This window comes from Rhinoderma darwinii, chromosome 6 (genome assembly GCF_050947455.1).
Source record: "Rhinoderma darwinii isolate aRhiDar2 chromosome 6, aRhiDar2.hap1, whole genome shotgun sequence".
Classification (NCBI taxonomy): domain Eukaryota; kingdom Metazoa; phylum Chordata; class Amphibia; order Anura; family Rhinodermatidae; genus Rhinoderma; species Rhinoderma darwinii.
Genome location: NC_134692.1, coordinates 81,528,883 through 81,552,446, shown reverse-complemented (window position 1 = coordinate 81,552,446; position 23,564 = coordinate 81,528,883). Strand labels below are relative to the sequence as shown.

Below are 23,564 nucleotides of genomic sequence, written 5' to 3'. Positions count from 1 at the left end.
CCCCCTCTGTGATACTACAAGTTTTTTTGAGGAACCCACAGATTGATTTCAGTGATAATATTTCTTGTATGTTTTTAACCTATCGCTCCAGGATTTCTTATGCAATACTTTCACGTTTTCTTTTGCCTGAGTGGGAGGGCCCTAAAAACAAGCATTTGTAACATAGAGAAATCTCGTTTTAAAGAAAAGCAAAATGACACTGATAAAAACATAAAACATGACACACATCTTCCATAATGAAACAAAATATATAAAATATTAATATATAACCCACGGCACCCACAGCTTTGTTACGCTAAATAATCCCTCTTATGTGGATTTGTCATGTCCCCAGAAAAGGTCATCTGCCTCCTTACCTGTGCTGCTGACGTGTTCCTGATTCCAGCAATGTTTGTTTCATGTTACTAGGTTCCTTGGTTATTCTGCAATCAGACATTCATTTCAGGGGCTTATATGCTATTTTTTTAAATAAATTGACAACTGGACAGTCTCTGTCACCCAGTTGTCCGTTTATTTTTTTTTAGCACAGATGGTGATTGCAGGGGCACAGAGGCCCCCAGCAACATGAAATAAACGGCACTGGAATCAGGGGCAAGGCAGCAGTACAGGTAAGGTGGCAGATTGCCTTTTCTGGGGACACAACAGGCTCACTTTAAAGTGTAGCTAAATGTTTGACAGACTTCTGACATGTCATAGTGACATGTTAGAAGTTTGGATTGGGGGGGTTTTGAGCACTGAGACCCCCAGCAATCGCTAGAACGAAGCAGCTGAATTGCTTGTGTGAGCGCTCAGCCGCTTCTTGTCGGTTCGGCTTTTTCCGGAATTAAATGTATCGGTGTACGGACTCAATAGAAAGTCTATGAGCCCGTAACTGGTCCATGTGTTAACTGAATGTCTACAACTTGGAATGAAGATGCTTGCTTTGTAAGTTTTCCATTATTATAATCCGTTTTGCACACACATATTTGGCACATATCCCTTTATTTTCCACATCCACATTGTCCTGTTTCGTTAGAACACAATAAATGTATATTTATAATGTATTATATATCATTTTCATTAAAACCACACATTTCTCTGCTAGCAAAAATAAAATGACTGTGTCCCTCAAGCAGGTGATTACTTTCTGATGTGCTGCTTTTATTTTCTCCAACAGCAACAAAATAAGTACAAGCAGATAAAGCGCTCCACCATTGTGGTACAGTCATATACGAGGGGTTGGAAGGTGAGTTGTCCCGTTATTTTTTTCATAAACTGATAACTTCATTGTTTTGTTCCTAGGGTTATATGTATATTGATGATGATTGATACTGATGAGGACGACTAATAATTATTATAGCATTGTATTAGCATAATCTCTGGCAGACATGAAAGTGCAGTCTCTTTTGAACACAATTTCACAGTTTAGACAAATATAACTACCTAAGAAGTTGATAAAGATTGTTTCACTGATCTTGAGCTATAGTTAATGTTCTAATTTAGTTTTATCTTCATTAGCAATCCTACAGGCTGTGTAAAATCTCTCAAAGTATCTTGCTTCTGCAGTGTCTGCACAGAGCTTGCTGTAGCGGTTTTCTTTCTGGGAAGTATAGTATTTACACAGAACTATACAGGGACCTGCGCTCCGCAAGCTGTTAGGGGTGTGTTTGACAACACAGTAACATCCCTAATAACTTAGCTGAGCAGCTACTTCTGAATCCAGCTTTAGGCTAGAATACATGTGTTCACTTAGAAACAGTAGAAGATAAGCAATGCAAAGCTCTTGTAAAGTTAAAAAGTAACATATGTAATATAATACTCTGAATCCAATAGCAGTTTGAAAAAAAAACAAAAAACATTGTAGTTCAAATAATTTATACAGCACACAAGAAAATGGCGACAGCACACTGCGAACACTAATGTCACCTAAGCCACTAAATATAAATAAATATGCATTACTGCTAAATCTACTTAAAATAGTGAGGTTCTTAGCGCACATTTTGATCAAATTGTGTGAGCCCACCTGGCACGACAAGGCGACCTCTGTAAGGTGGGGAGCTACTCTGCACATACACCCAGAACTGGGACTAAGCCTACATATATATCTGGGGATGGTAGGATCCAGCTTTAAACTAATTAAAATCACCCAGGGCAGGATGGGAGCAGTGCAAGATCAAAAAGTCGAGGCAGTCACTAACCCCACATATATGGATCACATAAACAACACAAACGTTTGAACTGCACATTCCAACAAAATGAAACAAAACGTGTATACAGGTGCAAGAACGCCTGGGACTGCAAATATACAGCACACAAACAAATGGCGACAGCACACAAGTAATTTAGACATATATCATCTTAGTTGATCTCCCCAGTATCCGAGGTATTCATTTTCACCCAAAGCGGGAGTATCTTGCAGGAAAATCTGGAGCATGAGGAAAGGGGTGGTGTCGGAGTCAACTAAGTTGGTAATGACATTGTCTGGCACAGGCTCAGCAGTTGCTGGCATGTGGCATGGAGGGTGACATTAATAAGAGGAAAACTGTGGTTGCAGTAGACTTCTGATTGCTGCACACCAGGAAGCTAGTTGTGGGATGTAGGTCTGCTTGCACCACAGGCCATGTTAGTAGTATTTTTATTTTATTTTTTACAATATTTGTGTTCATCTTTCTGGACACAGTCCCATATTTAATTGTCCCCATACCAGAATGTTTTTTTAACTCATACAGGGAAAGCTGTTAATCAGCATGTGGGGGTGGGAGATCTGGCCTCACAGGCTTCCTGGCAGCATTTAAACTGCTTTTTATATAAAAATACTGAATCAAATCATAGAAAATTGTATATCCCCATACTCCAGCTATTCAATGTTGCCCTCAAATAGGGTTGAACAAGATATTTGACAGGTCCACTACAATGCATTGGAATGTAACAATTGCTGAAAATGTAAATTTGTGTTTTGTTTCTCATAGGCACGGACGATCCTTCGGGAACTTAAATACCAGAAGCTTTGCAATGAAGCAGCTACAACAATCGCAGCTTATTGGCATGGAACCCAGGTAATGCACATCTTATGGTTCCTATGGTGATTTTATCCCCAAGAACAAAGTGTCACAGTATACTATGAAGAGACTTCTTTTCCATTAACCTTTTACTTACTGTTGCAAAACAATAGCTGCACCAATGTTCTCTACACCCCTGGTATCGTAACTTCCTGTTTACTTGGCTCACGGCTTCCTGCCACAACTTTTTCTGCTTTCTAAGCTTCTCTTTAACCCCATTTTCAAATGCACTACAGGCGCGAAGGGAACTGAGGCGACTGAAGGAAGAGACTAGGAATAAACTTGCTATTGCTGTAATATGGGCTTACTGGCTTGGACTTAAGGTATTTCATGCATACATCCAAACCACCGTCACCCATCAGCCTTATCTGACTAATCACTAACAAGACCTGTAACTCCGAGAAGTGCATGCCAGCTCCTTAAGCCATTTTATACAAAATGCCCCCTATTTATGTTCAGCATTATTAATGCATGCTTGCTCACATAATGTTATGACCAATAGAAGTGATTATTAACATTCGTGATCAATCTAAGGTTTTTGTTTTTTGTCTTTAAGTAAAGATGAATGCATGGATAAGGCAGAATTTAGAAGCATGTGCTTGTATAATTAACATAGTTATTAGAAATATTACTTAAAATGTAGTACTGTTTACATTTGTTTGATCTTGTTGTTGTGTGAATTTACATAACGTTACAGGAGTGAAAAGGATGGATATAATTAACAGAATTTTATTTATTATATCATTGGTTATATTTATTCATCTCTGATAATTCATGTCTTACTATATGACATTGTATACAAGGTGGAGTCCACTTAGGATTGGCCCACACTGGGTATTACTGACCAGACTTTTGTACATGTGATTGCTATTTATGGGGAGTAAAAGCCACAGAAGCAAATCGTATTGCGGCTTAAAAAACAAAAAGAAAACACTTCTCAGAGCACAAAGTGTTAATGTTATTTGTACGCTCTCACAAGTAATATATGCTGGAATAATGTTAACTAATCTACTTTGGGTATTAGTGTGGTACTTTTCCCTAATGTGAAGCTGCAGGTGGTCGAGCAGTTCCCCTGCAGTGATCAAATGTATTTATGCTAATGTGTGTTCGCAACAAGGAACAGATGGAAGTCAATGTAACTGCAAAATCCGACTATTTAGGGTTTGTTTGTAGTCTGTAACCATGGAAACACAGGTTTACATAAGTGCTGTAGACACAAAACAGAAGGATATTTTTAGTCAAGACAATTTGCAAAGTAGCTTAATTTTTTACTTTACAAATTGAGTCTTTGAAGTTAATTGTTTGTAAGCTCTTATACAGTGTTTTGCCTTATAACCAGAGGTACACACTATCTCAAGTCAGTACCAGCAAGTAGCAGGGCCGGCCTTAGGGGTGTTCGACATGTGCAAGTGCACAGGGCGCTGCATCCTCCCAGCATCCAGAATCATCCAGATGTTCATTTGCAAACTTCAAACGGGTCTGTACATGTGCCTTCTTGAGCAGGGGGACCTTGCGGGCACTGCAGGATTTTAATCCATTACGGCGTAATGTGTTACCAATGGTTTTCTTGGTGACTGTGGTCCCAGTTGCCTTGAGATCATTAACAAGTTCCCCCCCGTGTTGTTTTCGGCTGAGCTCTCACCTTCCTCAGGATCAAGGATACCCCACGAGGTGAGATTTTGCATGGAGCCCCAGATCGATGTCGATTGATAGTCATTTTGTGTGTCTTCAATTTTCTTACTATTGCACCAACAGTTGTCTCCTTCTCACCCAGCGTCTTACTTATGGTTTTGTAGCCCATTCCAGCCTTGTGCAGGTCTATGATCTTGTCCCTGACATCCTTAGAAAGCTCTTTGGTCTTGCCCATGTTGTAGAGGTTAGAGTCAGACTGATTAATTGAGTCTGTGGACAGGAGTCTTTTATACAGGTGACCATGTAAGACCGCTGTCTTTAATTCAGGCACCAAGTTGATTTGGAGCGTGTAACTGGTCTGGAGGAGGCTGAACTCTTAATGGTTGGTAGGGGATCAAATACTTATTTCTCTGTGCACAATGCAAATAAATATATATAATTTTGACAATGTGAGTCTGAGTCTTGCCTAGCAACCTACTACTGACCACTTGAACCAGGCGGGTAGGGGTTTTGGATTTCTTCACCAGCTTGAGACAAGCTACTCCTTATGAGTAACCCTCCTTTGTACCTGGACTTCCAAGGTTTCGGAATGGTCCTAACTTTCCCTATTCTCCCAGGATACAGGATGGTTGTCTTTAAAGGGACTGTCGGTGTCACCTCGTCTATTTGTGTAAACATAGTGGGCACAGTTGAGGTGGGCCCTAGTTGGTCGGCTAACCTTTGTAAAGCATCTCGGGTATAATTTACAAACCGCTGCTGGTTGCAATATATATAATTAATCCAGTCTACATTTTTATTAACGGTAATAATTGTTGCACTGTCACTTACTGTCCTAATGGGACTTTTACCCCTGCAGATATAACAGGTCATGGGCAGCATCTTCCCCAAACCTAAAGACACCCGGGTAACATAACCTCCGGGCTCTCATTGCTGCCATGTACTTCTTACATATGAGTGACAACAACCAGTTACCTTCACCTCACACCTCCACATAAAACTCCTCAGATTGTAATTTGCAGTACCGTGGCATATGTACACACATTATAATTTTAACCCCTTAATGACCGGCCTATTTTGGACCTTAATGACCAAGCTATTTTTTATGTTTTTCAATCGTCGCATTGCAAGAGCTATAACCTTCTTATTTTTGCGTCACTTATTAAAACACTTGATACTGCTGACGGATTCACTCAGGTCTTTGGTCTTTACCTTACTTTGCTGATGTCATCAGGACTTGGTTTGGTCCTTCTCAGGCACCGTCTCTTTTAGTATACGTCACCGGGCTGTACATAGCACCTCATGCTGTGAGCCTGGGGTGAGATCCCACGTAGACGGAGTAGTGGAGTTTTATTGTAACTACCACAAACCCTCCGCATTTGTCCTCTTCCTCTGGCAAGTTACTTGTCTGCACGGCTGGTTAGAATTGTGACACTGCCGTCAGTTAATGACAAACGCGTTGTACTGGCTCAGGCTGCGCCTGCCGCATCTCAGTGATGGAGTTCATCATATTAAAAGTCTTTTCAATTGTTAAAATAAATGCTAATCTGGTGATAACATCATCCACATACATTATAAACGTTGTTCTAAGTACATACAATAACAATGTCAGGCCCTTAAACAACATCAAACACACCTTTATATAAGAAAAACTTCTCTGTTCCACTGGACAGGGCACCTAGAAGATGTGTAATTACTGGGTACATTGTATTTGCACTTGGTGTTACACTTTTCAGCAGGATTTATATCTTATTCACAGCTGATTACCTGGAACATCTCCTATTCACAGAAATATTCAATACAGATACCATACGTTTTATCTGACAAGTGTCTCAAACCAATTTTTCTCCCCCCTACTCTGGTTTGTTCTACCTGGGAAGGCCTCTCAAGTCCTCTTCTCTTTGTGGGAGGCGGGTATGATAATAAGGTTGGCACCGGTCTGCCAGGACCGTTCTGTAGGCAAATCAAACAGCTCTAACAGAATTTACCAGTATCAGCTGTAAAGCCTGGGACATACCAATTAGATCTTACCAAATCGATCCTTGCAGTCTTGGGGCATATGTGAGGTCACACAACATCAATGCAAGTGCCATCAAGAGTGCCTTGGGTGCTACCGGCTTACCTTCCTTTATCCGTCCACATTCTGTCAGAATCTGGTTCTCACGCCTTCCGCTCCCAGTTGGACTCTTCCTGTGGAGAACAAGCTTTTCATCGCATAATCAGTAATTGATCTTAATCAGATAATTAATTTGAAGAAAAACATTAACAAATAACATCTTTACAATAAACGTTCACATTGCGCAATAACTAAAACTGATCTATACAAACTGATTCTCCTTCTCTTTTTATATATATATATATATATATATATATATATATATATATACACTGCACAGAATTCTCTGCTCTAAAACTTTCCTTTCACAACAAAAACATTTTCAAATGGGAATCTACTTGCACCAAGAAGTTATCATCTACACAAACATAATAATGACGCAGGCCTCCAATAGTCCAATGCTAAGGCTGGTCCAGAACTTTACATAAAACTTAACCTCAGTATTTAATATTCCCACAACACTTACTGAATATCGCTATTAAACAAACTAACTTTGGAATAACATCTGAAGAACTGCTGACATCTTATCATTGTACAAACACCAGCTCAATACCTGGGATAAGCACTGTTCCCCTGTCACTACACACAACGTCTGCAGTGGGGAAAATACCGGCCGGGCTTCAGACCCCCCTGCGAACAGGTCTACACACACGTGCACATTGTCATACACTTCTACCTCGGGTAGTTGTATGTTCTGCAGTCGCTGGGACGGGTAATCTGGCCGGGCTGCACTTTTCACAGGTACCTTTGCTGTTTTACCTATGTCACGCTGTGCGCACATCATGCAGGCTGCTACAAACCTAGTGGTGCCATTATTGAATCCAGGGGCAAGCCAATTTACTGACACCTGGCTGCATATACTCTTGTTGTCAGGTCTGTCTTCTCTTACGCTCTCAATTGGCTTACCCGATGATCCAATAAAGTTCCTACTACCAATGGGCCCATTATTGTGGGCGATGCCAAAAGCGTACCTAGAGTCAGTGTAAATGTCGGCCGTCTTACCTTCTGCCAGGTTACAGCCTCAGCGAGAACCTCCAGCTCCGCTCCTTCAGATAAACAAGAAGGTGAGAGTGGTTTCTGGATGATTTACCTGGTGCCTCGTATTCTGTCTTGTACATACTGTATATGATGAAGTATTTCTACATTACAAATTTACATTAAAAACCCATGTCACATATAGATAGAACATTTCAAAGGGGTGGCGTCTTCATTCTCAAAAATAAAAACAAATGTTATACACTTTGCCACACTCGTCTGATAATCCAGAACACTTTGAGAATCTCACTTTTATCAGGTTCTGTAAATACTTGATTAATACAAAAACAAATAAAAATTACTAAAATCTTTACATAAAATTAACAATGCTCAAATAATTTTCACCTCCTTCCCTACTAAATCTGTAAAGACTCATCTGTGAGTGACCTCGGCCTCTTGTGTAAATTTGCTGGAGGGGGATGGTCTCTTACACATTTTGTAGATCTCCTGGGACCAAATTCATTAACTCAAAACAAACCAAAATTGTACCTGATCAGTCCCTTCACCAGTCCCCCCTTTTTTTTTTTGGACTCTGCGAAAGTAATTTAGCAGAGTTCAAAACTACATCTCAACATAATAAGGTCGGGCACTCTATCTGGGGGGCACTAGTTTAACCCCCTGTAATACACAACAGCCTGGAACAAAAATGACTTTCTCCTGACAAAAATACATTTTATCTTTAAAATGACTTGCAACCATTTACCTGTAAAACATCTCACATTTTCCAAAATAACATTTAGGCAGCACTATAGCACGCGCCTCGTGTAAAAACAAAATAATACAATTGTAATTAGTTATTCAATAAAACGGAAAATAATATCTGGTAATGTTAATTACTGCAAACCAATAAACTATATACAAGAATAGGGAACAGTGGGGGCACATACATTTTCAAGACCCCGTGTCTCACAATATCTGTATTTTAAGTCATTTGAATTAACATCAAATCTTATCACATCATAACACATAAATATGCAGCGTAACTTTGATCTTTTTCCAGACATCCAGCGGTCTGTAATATTTTCCTCGCTTGGTGTAGTTACGGACAACAGCGCATGCGCAAAGATGAGAAACTTTCCTTTACACAGAAAAAAAGAAACTGATTATAACCCCATACACAAAACACTAAGAATTGTTTGTAGACTTTACTGCTCATGAAAATAAGAGCATACAATATACAGTAGATCTAAAATCAGTGCAATATTGTAATCCCTTGTCTCATCAGTCCACGCTCTATCACACACGCTACATCAAATTCTACAGGAGGGGGTCACACACTCACTCCTCACAGCTTCTGTTCTCACAATCTTAACAATTTCAATGCCGGCAAAAATTCTCCCATACAATGTACCTCCAAGTGTCACACATCTGTACAACAACTCAAGATAACGTACGTATCTGCAATCATTCATCACACTATTGTATAGGAATTATCTACGTTCAAAACATCAACCACATAATCTGTAACAGTATCCAATCTGTCGGCCACTATCTCTATATTATGATGACGCGTCTTTTCACCAGTGTACAGCGTCCTGCACCCCTGGGGCGGAATCTAGAATAGAAGAAAACACTGCAGCATGTGTTACTGGCAACTCTTTACTGAGGGAAATGACAAAATTAACAAGGCTATCATTTCATACTGATTTGGTTGGGCCGGGCGTGACCTCATCAGGGGGGGGGTGGCCTCTCCCACAGGAAACACATTGCTCAGCTGTGAGGGGTTTTGCTGCCCACAATGAGGACACACCCAACATGAGGGACTGCCGCCATTATAGGGCGGTGGCTGGTCCTGTGGTTTCTAATACATAGAACATAATACAATGCCTTTCTTATTTCCAACTTCCCTTTGTTCTTTCTGAATACCTTTTGCCCAGTCTCTGGCTTGTAGCCGCCCTCCCCTATTCATCCAGCACACTTCCATCAATTTCTTTGTTTCCCTTCCCTTCGCTTCACCAAATCATAATTTTTTTTCGGTCTGCAACTCTCTTGGTCTGGCTGAAATTTTAGAATTTCTCAGTCTGCAACTCTCTAGGTCTGGCTGAAACATTACAATTTCTCATTCTGCAACTCTCTAGGTCTGGCTGAAACATTACCCACGACTTATCAGTGTTTTATACACACCCCGCGTGCACCTGTACAAGACAGGTTATAATACTACCCACGACTTATCGCACATTTATTGTGCCCGCGTGCCCCTGTATAAGGTTATATTGTCTATCTAGTCCCTAATTACCCAGAGGATGGTTAGTCGGGCGCGACTAATTTCTTATGAGTTCGTGACCACACAGCGGGGATGTCACTCCTGTCGCCTGAGCTAATCCAGGCAATCGACCAGGGTTCTACAGACCACCACAAGACCGTCCACTAACACAGATAAGTCGAAGATTTATAAAACCAACTGAATTACCGTGTTATTGTGGAGGTGATCAGGCTCTTTCAGTGGGCAGTCCCGGGTCATCTGCTTCACCCTGTAATCGTCGGTTGTCCGGATTCTGAGATCCCCTCGAGTGTAGCCCCACGTTTTGGGTGCCAATTGTCAGGGTCACTTCCTTCTCCCTGTTATTTCACACCGAATAGCCACCTCTGTAAATTGGAAACTGAGGGTATGCGTGGAAGAGATATACCAGGCAGACAAGTTGGTACACATCCTCCCTCAGTAAAGCAGGAAGTAAGATTAAACTTTATTGAACAAAGAGTTTACAAATCTCCTCCCTAGAGATGTGGGACGTGCTTAAGCCCCATTGGCTCTATTCATCTGTAAATTCATCTGTACACTCCTCTTGTATTCCAGGGGCGGTGCCTCCATAGGCGTGTTCCTGATGCAGGCTCCATTTTGTTCCATTCTAGTTCTTTGTGGAATATACTGATATAAAGTAATAATGTTTTTGCAAGCAATATACAGGGTACTGATCCCTGACATATATATGTGTGTGCATTTTTTTGTGTCTCTTTGTAAAAGTGTGTGTTCAATTTTAACCCCTTCCTGCTGCAGCCATTTTTCAGATTTTCATTTTCCTTTTTTCCTCCCTACTTTCCAAAAGCCATAACTTTTTTTTATTTTTCCGTCGATCTAGTCCTATGAGGGCTTGATTTTTGTGGGGCGAGTTGTAGTTTTTTGTAGCACCATTTATTGTGCCATATAATGTACTAGGAAACGGGGGAAAAAATATTTGTGGGGTAGAAAATGAAAAAACAGGGATTTCTCCATTGTTTTTTGCGTTTTTTGTTTTTATGGAATTCACTGTGCAATTAACCCCTTAATGACCGGGCCATTTTGCACGTTAATGACCAACGATTATTTTTTGTTTTTTCACGGTCGCATTCCAAGAGTCATAATTATTTTTTATTCCGTCAACATCGCCGTATAAGGGCTTGTTTTTTGCGGGACGAGTTGTGTTTTGTAATTGTACCATTTTTAGATGCTTATAATATATTGATTAACTTTTATTAACTTTATTTTAGGAGAGTATTGAAAATAAGCAGCTATTCCAGCATTGATTTTCACGTTATAAATTGACACCGTTTACTATGCAACGTAAATAACATGTTAGCTTTATTCTATGGGTCGGCACGATTACGGGGATACCAAATATGTAGAGGTTTTATATGTTTTTTCTACGTTTGCACAATAAAAAGCCTTTTTAGAAAAAAATTACTTGTTTTTGCATCGCCGCATTCCAAGAGCCGTAACATTTTTATTTTTCCGTCAATGTGGCCGTATGTGGGCTTGATTTTTGCGGGCCAATGTGTAGTTTTCATTAGTACTATTTTGGGGTACATAGGACTTATAGATTAATTTTTATTACATTTTTTATGGGGGGAATGGGAGAAAAGAGCGAATTTTGCCGTTGTTTTTTGCGTTTTTTTTGGACGCCGTTCATCCGGCGGTTTAATTAATGTGTTCATTTTATTGGTCAAGTTGTTACGATCGCGGGGATACCATATATTTGTATGTGTGATTTGTTTTGACACTTTTACTAGATAAAACCACTCTTTGGGCAAAAAAAGTAGTTTTATTTGATTTTCACTGTAATTTTTTTTTTTTTTTTTTTTTCACAAACTTTATTTAACTGATTGACATATTTTTTTTTAGTCCCACCAGGGGACTTCACTATGCGATGTGCCGATCGCATATATAATGCTTTGGTATACTTAGTATACTAGAGCATTATTGCCTGTCAGTGTAAAACTGACAGGCAACCTGTTAGGTCATGCCTACGGCATCGCCTAACAGGCAGTTGCGGAAGACAGACCTGGGGGTCTTTGTTAGACCCCCGGCTGTCATGGAAACCCGACGGCGACCCGCGATTTGTTTGCGTGGGCGCCGATGGGGTGACAGAGGGAGCTCCCTCCCTCTGTCAAACACATTAAATGCCGCTGTCACTATTGACAGCAGCATTTAATGGGTTAAACTGCCGGAATCGGAGCGCGCTTCGATTCCGGCAGTTGCAGCAGGTGCCAGGCTGTGTATAACAGCCGTGCTCCTGCTGCTGATCGCGTGGGTACAGTGACAGTACCCGCGCCATCACAGGACGGATATATCCGTCCTCCTGCGCGAGCTAGCAGCTGCTGAGGACGGATATATCCGTCCTTCCGCGTTAAGAGGTTAAAACAACTGTGGGTCAATATCATTACGGCGATACCAACTATATCGTTTTTTCTATATTTTACTACTTTTACAAGTAAAAACCTAAGTGTAAAAAAGAACTTATTTTGTGTGGCCAAATTCTGAAAGCCATAACTTTTTTGTTTTTCCGTCGATTAAGTGCAATGAGGGCTTATTTTTTGCGGGATAAGCTGTAGTTTTTAATAATATCATTTTGGGGTACATGCGACGTTTTGATCACTTTTTATTTCATTTTTTTTGTGGGTGGTGAGGTGACCAAAAAATAGACTCTGGCGTTTACAAAATTTTTTTTACGGCTTTCACCGTGCGGGTTAAATAATGATGTATTGTAATAGTTCCGATTTTTATGGATGCGGCGATACCAATTATGTTTATTTTTTTTTTCTACTCTGCTTTAGGGGGAAAATGGGAAAAGGTTTTTTTTTTAACTTTTTAATTTTTTTTAAAGTTTTTTTACAGAAAAAAACAACTTTCTAATGATTTAAATGCTGCGGTTGCTATTGACCGCAACATTTAACGAGTTAAAAGAGCGGGATCACGATCCCGCTCGTTACTCTTAAGTGTCGGCTGTAACATACAGCCGACATCGGCATCGTATGGAGCGGGTTCACTCTGTGAGCCCGTTCCATACTTCCCCTACCCGACTTTGGGGTATGGATACGTCAAATGTCGGGAAGGGGTTAAAGTAGAACAGATAAAATGAAGAAATCTGTGCTGCCCCCTATACACCCTGCTGCCCCCTATACACCCTGCTGCCCCTATATACCCTGCTGCCCCCTATACACCCTGCTGCCCCCTATATACCCTGCTGCCCGCTATATATCACCCTGCTGCCCGCTATATGTCACCCTGCTGCCCGCTATATGTCACCCGGCTGCCTGCTATATGTCACCCGGCTGCCCGCTATATGTCACCCGGCTGCCCGCTATATGTCACCCGGCTGCCCGCTATATACCTGGCTGCCCCTATATACCTGGCTGCCCCCTATATACCTGGCTTCCCCTATATACCGTGCTGCTTCCATATATACCGTGATATCCCTATATACCCTGCTGCCCCCTATATACCCTGCTGCCCCCTATATACCCTGCTGCCCCCTGTATACTTTGCTGCCCCTATATGCCTTGCTGCCCCTATGTGCCTTGCTGCCCCTATGTGCCTTGCTGCCCCTATGTGCCTTGCTGCCCCTATGTGCCTTGCTGCCCCTATGTGCCTTGCTGCCCCTATGTGCCCTGCTGCCCCATGTACCCTGCTGCCCCTATATGCTTTGCTTCCCCCTAAATACCTTGCTGCCCCCTATATGCCTTGCTGCCCCTATATGCCTTGCTGCCCCTATATGCCTTGCTGCCCCTATATGCCTTGCTGCCCCTATATGCCTTGCTGCCCCTATATGCCTTGCTGCCCCTATATGCCTTGCTGCCCCTATATGCCTTGCTGCCCCCTATATGCCTTGCTGCCCCCTATATGCCTTGCTGCCCCCTATATGCCTTGCTGCCCCCTATATGCCTTGCTTCCCCTTGTATACCCTGCTGCCCCTTGTATACCCTGCTGCCCCTTGTATACCCTGCTGCCCCTTATATACCCTGCTGCCCCTATATATCCTTTTGCTCCTTATATCCTTTGCACCTATATACCCTGCTGCCCCTATATACCCTTCTACTCCTATATACCCTGCTGCCCCTAGATACCCTGCTGCCCCTATATACCCTGCTGCCCCTATATACCCTGCTGCCCCTATATACCCTGCTTCCCCTTATATACCCTGCTTACCCTTATATACCCTGCTGCCCCTTATATAGCCTGCTGCCCCTTACATACCCTGCTGCCCCCTATATACCTTGCTGCCCCTATATTTTCTCTGCTGCCCCTATATATCCTTTTGCCCCTTATATCCTTTTGCCCCTTATATCCTTTTGCCCCTTATATCTTGTTGCCCCTTATATCTTGTTGCCCCCATATACCCTGATCCCCCCTTTATACCCTGCTGCCCCCTATATACCCTGCTGCCCCTATATACCTTGCTGCCCCCTATATACCTTGCTGCCCCCTATATACCTTGCTGCCCCTATATACCTTGCTGCCCCCTATATACCTTGCTGCCCCTATATACCTTGCTGCCCCTATATACCTTGCTGCCCCTTATATACTCTGCTGCACTTAAGGTTATTCATAATTTTTAAATAATTTTAAAGATGTAGTGAAATTAAATTATAGAATCTTTTCTCCCTATATTGTCCCATAAGTTCCAACACTTGATACAATGACATCTGACATCTGCGCTGATTTTTAGTGGACACCTTCAGGCTATGGTTTTACCCCGGCCAAAAGACTGACACAAATTTTGGTTTTCTCAAAGTTTGCTGCTTCAGTGTTTTTAGATCTTTTAGTCCGATGTTTCTATGGTATACGGAAGTACAGTTACCTCCTTTCCATCATCCACCGTATATACCATATACGGTGCACATCGAAAGGGGGTGTATAGAGCGGACTCGTGGGATGAGCCAGCTCCATAGAACGAGCGTGATGGCTGTATCTTCTAGCCAACACTTCAGTGTAATGAGCGGAATTCTGTCCGTTTAACCCCTTAAATGGCGCAGCCAATAGCGACCACGGCATTTAAGTGTTTAGAAACGGGGGTGGCCCCCTGTTACATTGCAACGCTCTCCCGCAACATGATCGTGGGGTGCCGATCGTTGACATGACAGTCTTGGGGGCCTGATGAAGGCCCCCAGCTTGCAATGTTTGTACTCTAATGAAGCCCTGCCGGAAGAGACTGTCAGTATAACGATATACTGCAATACATTAGTATTGCAGTAAATCATCATGCAAGTGATACAATTATTACTGGTACAGGTCCCCTAGGGGGACTAGTAAAAAAAAGTTAAATACAGTAAAATAAAGTTGCTTTTTTTTAATATATAAAAAAAATGTAAAGTTAAAAATCCCATTTTCCCCCAAGCACAATGTAAAAAATTAACATAACTGATATCGCTGCATCCGTAAAGTCGGAATTATTTCAATATATCATTAGCCCGCACGGTGAACATCATAGAAAAAATTTAAATGCCAGAATCATATTTTTGGTCACTTCATCTCCCCCAAATTTTTTTATAAAAAGTGATCAAAAAGTCTCATGTTCCCAAAAATGGTACCAATAGAAATTACAGCTCGTCCCGCAAAAAATAAGCCCTCTTATCACTCAATCAACAGAAAAAAAAATAAAGTTATAGCTCTCGGAATATGGCAGGAAAACTCAAATTTGAGTGTTTTCCTTGTAAAAGTGCTGAAACATAAAAAAAAACCTGATATAAATTTGGGATAGTTGTAATCTTATTAACCCGCAGAATATGGTTAATATGCAGTATTTACTGCACGGTGAATGACGTAAAAAGGAACCCCCCCCCAAAAAAAGGTGGAAGAATAGCTGTTTTTTTCCTATTCCACCCCACAAAGAATTTTCTTCCAGTTTCCCTCTATATTATATGGTTCAATAAATGCTGCCGTGAAAATCTATAACTCCTCCCGCAAAAAAACAAACACTCATACGGCAATATTGATGGAAAAATAAAAAAAGTTCTGGCTTTTGGAATGTGGGTAGGAAAAAAACGAAAGGGAAAATCTGAATAATGGCTGCGACAGGAAGGGGTTATAAGCATAGTGACAAATACATCAAGTTTATGCAAAGACACAATTTTTACAGTGTTGACCCTTCTTTTTCAAGATTTCTGCAATTGGCCATGGAATGCTGGATATTCGCTTCTGGGCCAAATCCTGACTCATGGCTACCCATTCTTGACTAATCCGTGTTTAGAGTGTTCATAATAGGAGCACAAAGATAGCAGATCTCGAGGCCTTCATTGGGCCCCCAAGCTGCCATAGCAACCATCGGCACCCCGTGATCACGTCGTGGGGAGGTCGATGGGCTTTGAGAGTGGGTCATTTTCTCCCCCCTCTCTCTAACGATTTAAATGTTGCAGTCGCTATTGACCAAGGCATTTAATGGGTTAAACAAGCGGGATTGGAAAATCTGAAAAATTGCTGTGGCGAGAAGGGGTTAAGTTCATTTTTATGGCAAGGAATGACTTTGCAATTAATTGCAACTCATCTAATCACTCTTCATAACAATCTAGAGGTAATGCAAATTGCTACTATAAAAGCTGAAGCCACAAACTTTGGGAAAACCAAAATTTGTCTCCGTCTCAAAACTTTACACTCAAGGTGACAACTCTGTCTCTGTTTGGCTAGAACTGTAGGCACTTGTAATGTGATGAATTTTAGCACCCCTATATTCCTGCAATGATTAGACCTCCAGGGGCTCTACTGAGTTTTAGGATTCTATGGTGATGTTTGTCCAGTTCAGTTGGGTATTGCAGCTGTAAAACTGACACTAAAATGCACCTGCATTATGGCCATCTGAAAATGGCCTAAAATTGCAAATTTTGTTTTGGGCGCATTAACAAATGAATTGGTATTTTAAACAATTAGTAACTAATTATGATTTTTCCCGTTTACATTTATTGCATTTGAATACAACACAAAGGCTGTGCAATACGTGCCATACTTGGATGCTCCTGGCAAATCTCAAGGAATATTATGTAATGAAAAAATACATGGCTCATCTATCCAGCCATGTATCTAAGCTGCAGAGCATTGATTGCATAGAATAGATATGCTGCCTCAGTTCTTCATCCCCCCAATTGCAGTGTAACATTAGACTGATGCCTAATGTCCCCAATCCTACACGCATTTGTTATTTTGTATTTTGGAATACTTTCTTATTTGGGGACTACTCTTTTGGTGAATTTACTATCTGTCTCCAGCTATGTTTCCACTCAATCTCTAAACATTTTAGGCTCGGAGAGAATTGAAACGCTTGAAGATGGAGGCTAGGCGTAAGCATGCAGTTGCAGTCATTTGGGCCTACTGGCTTGGACTAAAGGTACTTCCTCTGCCAATGTAAAAATCAATTTATCACTAACCCCAATATCCGTGATTGGTTGTTTCCTGTTCATGTCTATTTGTTTGCTGTGGTTCTTTCACACTTATCAGCATGGTACATAAGCTGATGACTGTGTAGGGATAGGTCAATAGATCTGTTAAGTACTTTATTCATCTCATGTAAAAGAAGAGGTTGACCCTTTTACATTGTGTTATATGTTATGGAGACACACAAATAACCATGTTAAAGGCATGGTGTTGCCCGAAAAACATGTTTTTTTTTAAAAATTTAAACATTTAGTGTGTGGGTGATTAAACATTGTTCAAATTTTTTTTATTTTTTTCGCGAGTCAGGAAATATTATAAATTTTTTCTAATTTATAATACTACCCATTTTTGGTCACTAGATGGAGCTAGTTCCCAAAATTGCAGCATTGCAACATTGGGTTAAAAGCTCTCGCTCTAGTGAGCTCTCAGCATCCCCCCCTCCTTTATCCTGGCTAGTGCCGGGATAAACGAGGGGTTTGAAAGGTTTAACCTCCTACACTGTGTGTCGCCATTTTTTGAGGTAACCCACAGTGTAGTAGGTTTACATACAGTAGTAAACACACACAAACACGAACATACATTGAAATCTCTTACCTGTTCCTGCCGCCGCGGCTCCCTCCGGCCCGTCCGCTCCCTTTGCTGCCGCTGTTCCATGTGCACAAGTCCGGAAGCCGCGACCGGAAGTAGTAATATTACTGTCCGGCCGCGACTTCCGGTCCACAGGAAAATGGCGCCGGACGGCGCCAATTTAGAATAGGACTGTGTGGGAGCGGCGCATGCGCAGTTCCCACACAGACGCCGTACACGGACGTGAATGGGACGGGAGCCGTTCACAGTCCCTATGGGACTGTGGCTGCCGTACTCCATGTCTGTGTGTGTCGTTAATCGACACACACAGAAATGGAACAAAAAATGGCAGCCCCCATAGGGAAGAAAAAGTGTAAAAATAAGAAACAGTAAAACACAAACACACAAATGAATATAAACGTTTTTATTAAAGCACTAACATCTTTAACATATAAAAAAATTATTTGTGATGACACTATTCCTTTAACAATTGTTTAGATGTGAAATGTATGGAATGCCAGAAACCAAGTGTTGGTGACTTGGTGTTCACTCATACAATGCTTCTAATGTAGGTATCCGCTCAAATACATGCTGCATGAACTAACATCTTGTATTTTATTTGTGGGTGATATTACCAGAGGCAGATTCATGACTATTCTTATTACACAATTTATTCAATTCTTATTTCACAAGACTAGTGACCTTACAAATTGCTTTATTTAGTGCATCTACAATACTATTGTTTTTAGAGCTAATTGAGATTTCTGGGCTTTGCAGTTACTACGGTTGGATGTTTCCTTATTTCTGTCAAGAGGGTTCTAAGACTCATGACTAGGAATTCCCAACCATATCTATACGGGGGCTGTATTGTTTCCAATATTCTATTTTTAACGTATAATATATCTAGTCCTCTTCTTGATGTGTGTACTGTTTTTTCTTTAGCTGTATGTGTTGTATTTTCTCACCTGTATATTTGAAGTACCTGAAATGCATGTGATCGTATCATTACTTAATGGGTTTAATTCAGTATCAAGAGGGCCGTGTAGATATTTAATTATCATGGAACATAGAGATCTAAATGAAAAACATACTTTGAAGAAAAATATGCAATTCAATGAAATTATAGGTATAGGATGTGTGTTCCTATGATTTGTGATTTTCTTAACCATAAATTTCAAAGTGACATCACTGAGGCATAATTATTACAAGTCACTGTAATAATAACGTCAAGGAACGCAGAGAAAGTATTCTATATTGCAGAGGACCTCTTTTTTTTTTTTTTCTTACATTAACATTTCAGTATTTTTCAAAAGCATAATTTATACTTTTTGTAATTTTGTTTTCATTATGAAATAATAATAAAAAAGAGTAAGTCATCATATGTAGGTACAGACATTGCATTTAAATACAATGACTGAAACAATCAAACTGACAAACTGTTCTTGTGACCCATAGCAACCAATCTGAGCTCAATTTACATTTTTTTTCAAACTGGTGTGGAATAATTAAAGCTGCACTGGTTGTTATTGGCTTTTGTTTTTCTCTTAGAACATTTTGATAAATTTGCTCATGTGAGTTTTATTCTGGCATGTAATTTCAAAGTTTTCTTTATCTCTATGTTTAATTACATTTATACGATCACAAGTATTTTTTCATATGTTTTACATTCCTGAAACTTAGCCTTGTGATGTTTTATGTTTTGTGTATGTGGTCTTCTATGTGTCAAATGGATTGTGACAATGCAAGTTGCAACTAACCAATTTGGGTCCTTTGATCTTTCTCCCAGAATACTCTGTGGTCGTACTTGCAGTACTTGCAGTACTCTTGTTGTTCTTCTGATTTGTGCCAGGACCCTCTTAATCAAATACACCTTCCATTAACTTTGCTTATTTTTCTAATATTTAGGTACGTAGAGACTACAGGAAATTTTTCCGTGCCAATGCTGGAAAGAAGATTTATGAGTTCACAATACAGAGAATAGTAAGTATTATATACATATTATACTGTAAAAATGTTTAGCATTACGGAACTACTACTATAGTGAACACACAAGGTCTCCGGTTGAGTACCTTTATAAAGATCTTGTTTTGCAGTACCTCTTTTAAAAGTTGAAGTAGGGGCGTCATGTTAATCATAAGATGTTCACATCCAGTGTTGGACTGTAATACTTTGGGCCCACCAGAGGAAATAATTCACCCTTCAGCTATATGCAAATATTGCGGCCACTCTTAAGTGTCTGGATGTACATCAAAATTTTTTAACATAACCAATGGGACTCGACAAGGGTGTCCTTTATCTCCACTCATCTTTACCTTGGTGATGGAGCCGTTGGCTACTTCCATTAGGTCATCTGTTGCTATTAGTGGGATAACAGTGGGGGATATATCTCATAAAATTGGCTTATTTGCGGATCATGTGCTCATTGCTATATCTGACCCTGAGACATCTCTATTAGAGGTCTCTAAGATATTGGAGGCTTTTAGTGCAGTTTCGTATTATAAGCTTAATGTTACCAAGTCTATGGTTTTGAGTATGAATATTTCTCGTCTTCTTTTTTGACTCTCCGGAAGAAATTTCCGTTTGTTTGGGTTGAGCACTCTTTCTCATACTAAGGAATACAACTTACCTATCCCACCTCTATTTTATATAAATATAATTATATACCATTGGTATCTGCGATAGAAGCAGACTTATCCAAGTACATGAAGTATGAGGCATCATGGGTAGGGAGAATCTCTGCGGTTAAGATGATGATCCTCAAAAAAATACTATATCTATTTAGAAATGTACCTATTCTGCTATCGGTATCTTATCTTAAAAGACTCCAAGGTATAATTAATAAATATATATGGAAGAACTCCCACCCTAGAGTAGCTGCGGAGGTATTATACCAGCCAATTATTAAAGGGGGTTTGGGTCTCCCGAACTTGACTCATTATTATTATGCAGCAATTTTGGATCAAGCCAGAATGTGGAAGACTAAAGTTCCTATGAAACATTGGATTTCTATGGAAAAGGAATTACTTGATGGATCTTCTGTAGAAGCGCGCATGTGGCTATTGTCCACTGGTGCTAAAATATCTAAATCTTCTTTTTTAACGATTGATGCAGGGCTCCAGGTCTGGAAAAAATTTACTGTTATTCACCCTATAATCCCGGTGAGATTTTCTGATCTTCCTCTTCGACTGCTTCCGCTTCTGATACCTGATATTGATATCCAAAATTGGCTGTTGTCCGGCATTGAGTGTATTTCTGACATTATGGAGCGAACTCATCTAATGGCATTTAATGATATATGTCTGAAGTACAACATACCCCGTAGGGATTTCTATAAATTCTTTAGAATACGTCATTTGTTGAGTAGATTGCCTCCTCTGATTGATTCCCCTAAAACGCCTTTTGAATTGCCATTCACTAATCTGGATAAAACATGCAAAGGGATATCAAAAATTTATAAGGTATTGTGTGAGGGTTTGCTTCGGGAGGAATTTCCTTGTCTGGGGCATTGGGAGAGAGATCTGGGAATCCCTATAAATACGCAGGATTGGGAAGCCACTTTCAATCTAGCTTGCTCTCTCTCTAAGTGCGCTACACATTTGGAAGCGTCTAGGAAAATAATGTATAGGTGTTATTACACTCCTAGTCGTTTGTCGCGAATATATCCAACATCATCAGATAGGTGCTTGAGGTGCCTCACTTCTAAGGGTACCATCCTCCATATTTTCTGGGAGTGTACAGTATTGTCCAGCTTTTGGCAGCAAGTAGAACATTTCTTACGATCTCTTTTAGGGGTTGACATTCAGCTCGCCCCTGCCCTAGCCCTACTGCATGTGGGATTGGTGGATTTCTCGCCGGGTGTCAGAAACGTACTTTTTCGTGTATTGCTGTCTGCAAAAATATTGATTGCAAAATACTGGAAATCTGCAAAAGTGGCTAGTATGAGTGAAGTGATTTTATATGTTAACAATAATTGTGTTATGGAACAAGCTTTTGCCTCTATTCAAGGGTCCTACGCTCGTACTTCCTTATGGGATCAATGGACTGACTCTACCTACTCCGACATACTCTTATGATTACCTTAGTCGAATATGTGGTCAATTTGTCGTCTGGATCCGGAGTTTTGTTTGTTTGTTTGTATGTTTCCTTTTTTTTTTTTCTGTAAAAAATGTGATCCTTATCCCAATGCTTTCTTTGCAATGTTTCATTGCTGTATGTAATGATTAGATGTATACTGGATCAATAAAAATCTGTTTATTGAAGTGTGTGGTAAAGAGTGTGTAGTAAACCAAAGACCAATATTACCACCATACAGTGACCATATAGTGGTAGATACTAGTTCTACACAGGAGCTCTGCAGACCATATAAGTGAATACAGTACAGTGAAATCCAAAGACTCATTGGTGATGTCTTCTCATATTGGAGTCATTCACTGTCCTATTTCTTATTCATCTGGCCCAGAATGCCATGACGACTTCTTCCAGCCATGAATAGCCTCTGCAAAATTTACATCACAAACCTCTTTGGCTACTCGCTTTTCCAGCACCTTCCCACCTATTCCTCATCCTCTACAAAAACTCACTATCCATAGTGCCCAAGACCAAAATAATGCTCACTATTGGTGCCCATACTGTAATAGTACCCTGTTTTTGTGCTTTACATAATAATAGTGCCCCCACACAGTAATAGTGTCCCCTTTAGGCCCCACAAAGCAATAGTGCCCTCTCTACACAGGAATGCTTTCCTAGTAGTTAGGTCCCCTTTGTGCCCCCATATAGTAGCAAGGTCCCTCTTGTGCCCCCATATAGTAGCAAGGTCCCCCTTGTGCCCTCCATAAAGTATTTAGGCCCCCTTGTGCCCTCCATATAGTAGTTAGGCCCCCTTGTGCCCTCCATATAGTAGTTAGGCCTCCTTGTTCCCTCCATATAGTAGTTAGGCCCCTTGTGTCCTCCATATAGTAGTTAGGCCCCCTTGTGCCCTCCATATAGTAGTTAGGCCTCCTTGTGCCCTCCATATAGTAGTTAGGCCCCCTTGTGCCCTCCATATAGTAGTTTGGCACCCCTATGGCCTACATGATTAGGCGGCAGTGGTCCAGTCCGATACTGCATATTCGTATAAGCTCTCCATTTTTCTTTGTCATATCAGTCAATGTTCCAGCTCATGATGCACCAACTATACATGTATTTCAAAACATTTCAATGGAGATTCTCCATTGATAAAACTGTAACTGAATAATAACCTGTTCTGGTTTCATCTGGGGAGCATTAGGAGTGCCATAGCGAACGGTGACCATACACCTTAGCTTTTTTGGCTGCCAGTTATTCCTTCCGATGACCCATACTCATGTATGCTTAGTTTGACTTATTCATGTTTCCTATGACAGCGGATGTGGGTGGGTTGTGGGGTGGACCCGAAGCAAATTGGATGGACGGAAAATTAATGTCCACTTTATGGGAAGCATAAAGGGTTTCTGCACAGATTTATAATTAGGTTGCTAAGTGAAGGGAGAGATTTTACGGTTTAAGTTTATTCAAGATTGTCAAAATACTTTTTGTTTTTATTATT

The 23,564-nt window shown here is 40.6% G+C and overlaps 1 protein-coding gene across 2 annotated transcripts in view; it reads left to right on the top strand.

Moving 5' to 3' along the window:
• The window catches only part of MYO1B (myosin IB), a 376,700-nt gene that overhangs the window by 296,754 nt on the left and 56,382 nt on the right, over positions 1 to 23,564 (top strand). The window contains exons 21-25 of one of the 2 annotated variants that reach the window (XM_075829973.1): positions 1,157 to 1,225; positions 2,949 to 3,035; positions 3,275 to 3,361; positions 17,301 to 17,387; positions 19,907 to 19,981. In XM_075829973.1, coding sequence (XP_075686088.1) covers positions 1,157 to 1,225; positions 2,949 to 3,035; positions 3,275 to 3,361; positions 17,301 to 17,387; positions 19,907 to 19,981 — 405 coding nt within the window. The remainder of the gene's footprint in view (positions 1 to 1,156; positions 1,226 to 2,948; positions 3,036 to 3,274; positions 3,362 to 17,300; positions 17,388 to 19,906; positions 19,982 to 23,564) is intronic. The other variant, XM_075829974.1, reaches the window with a different exon arrangement.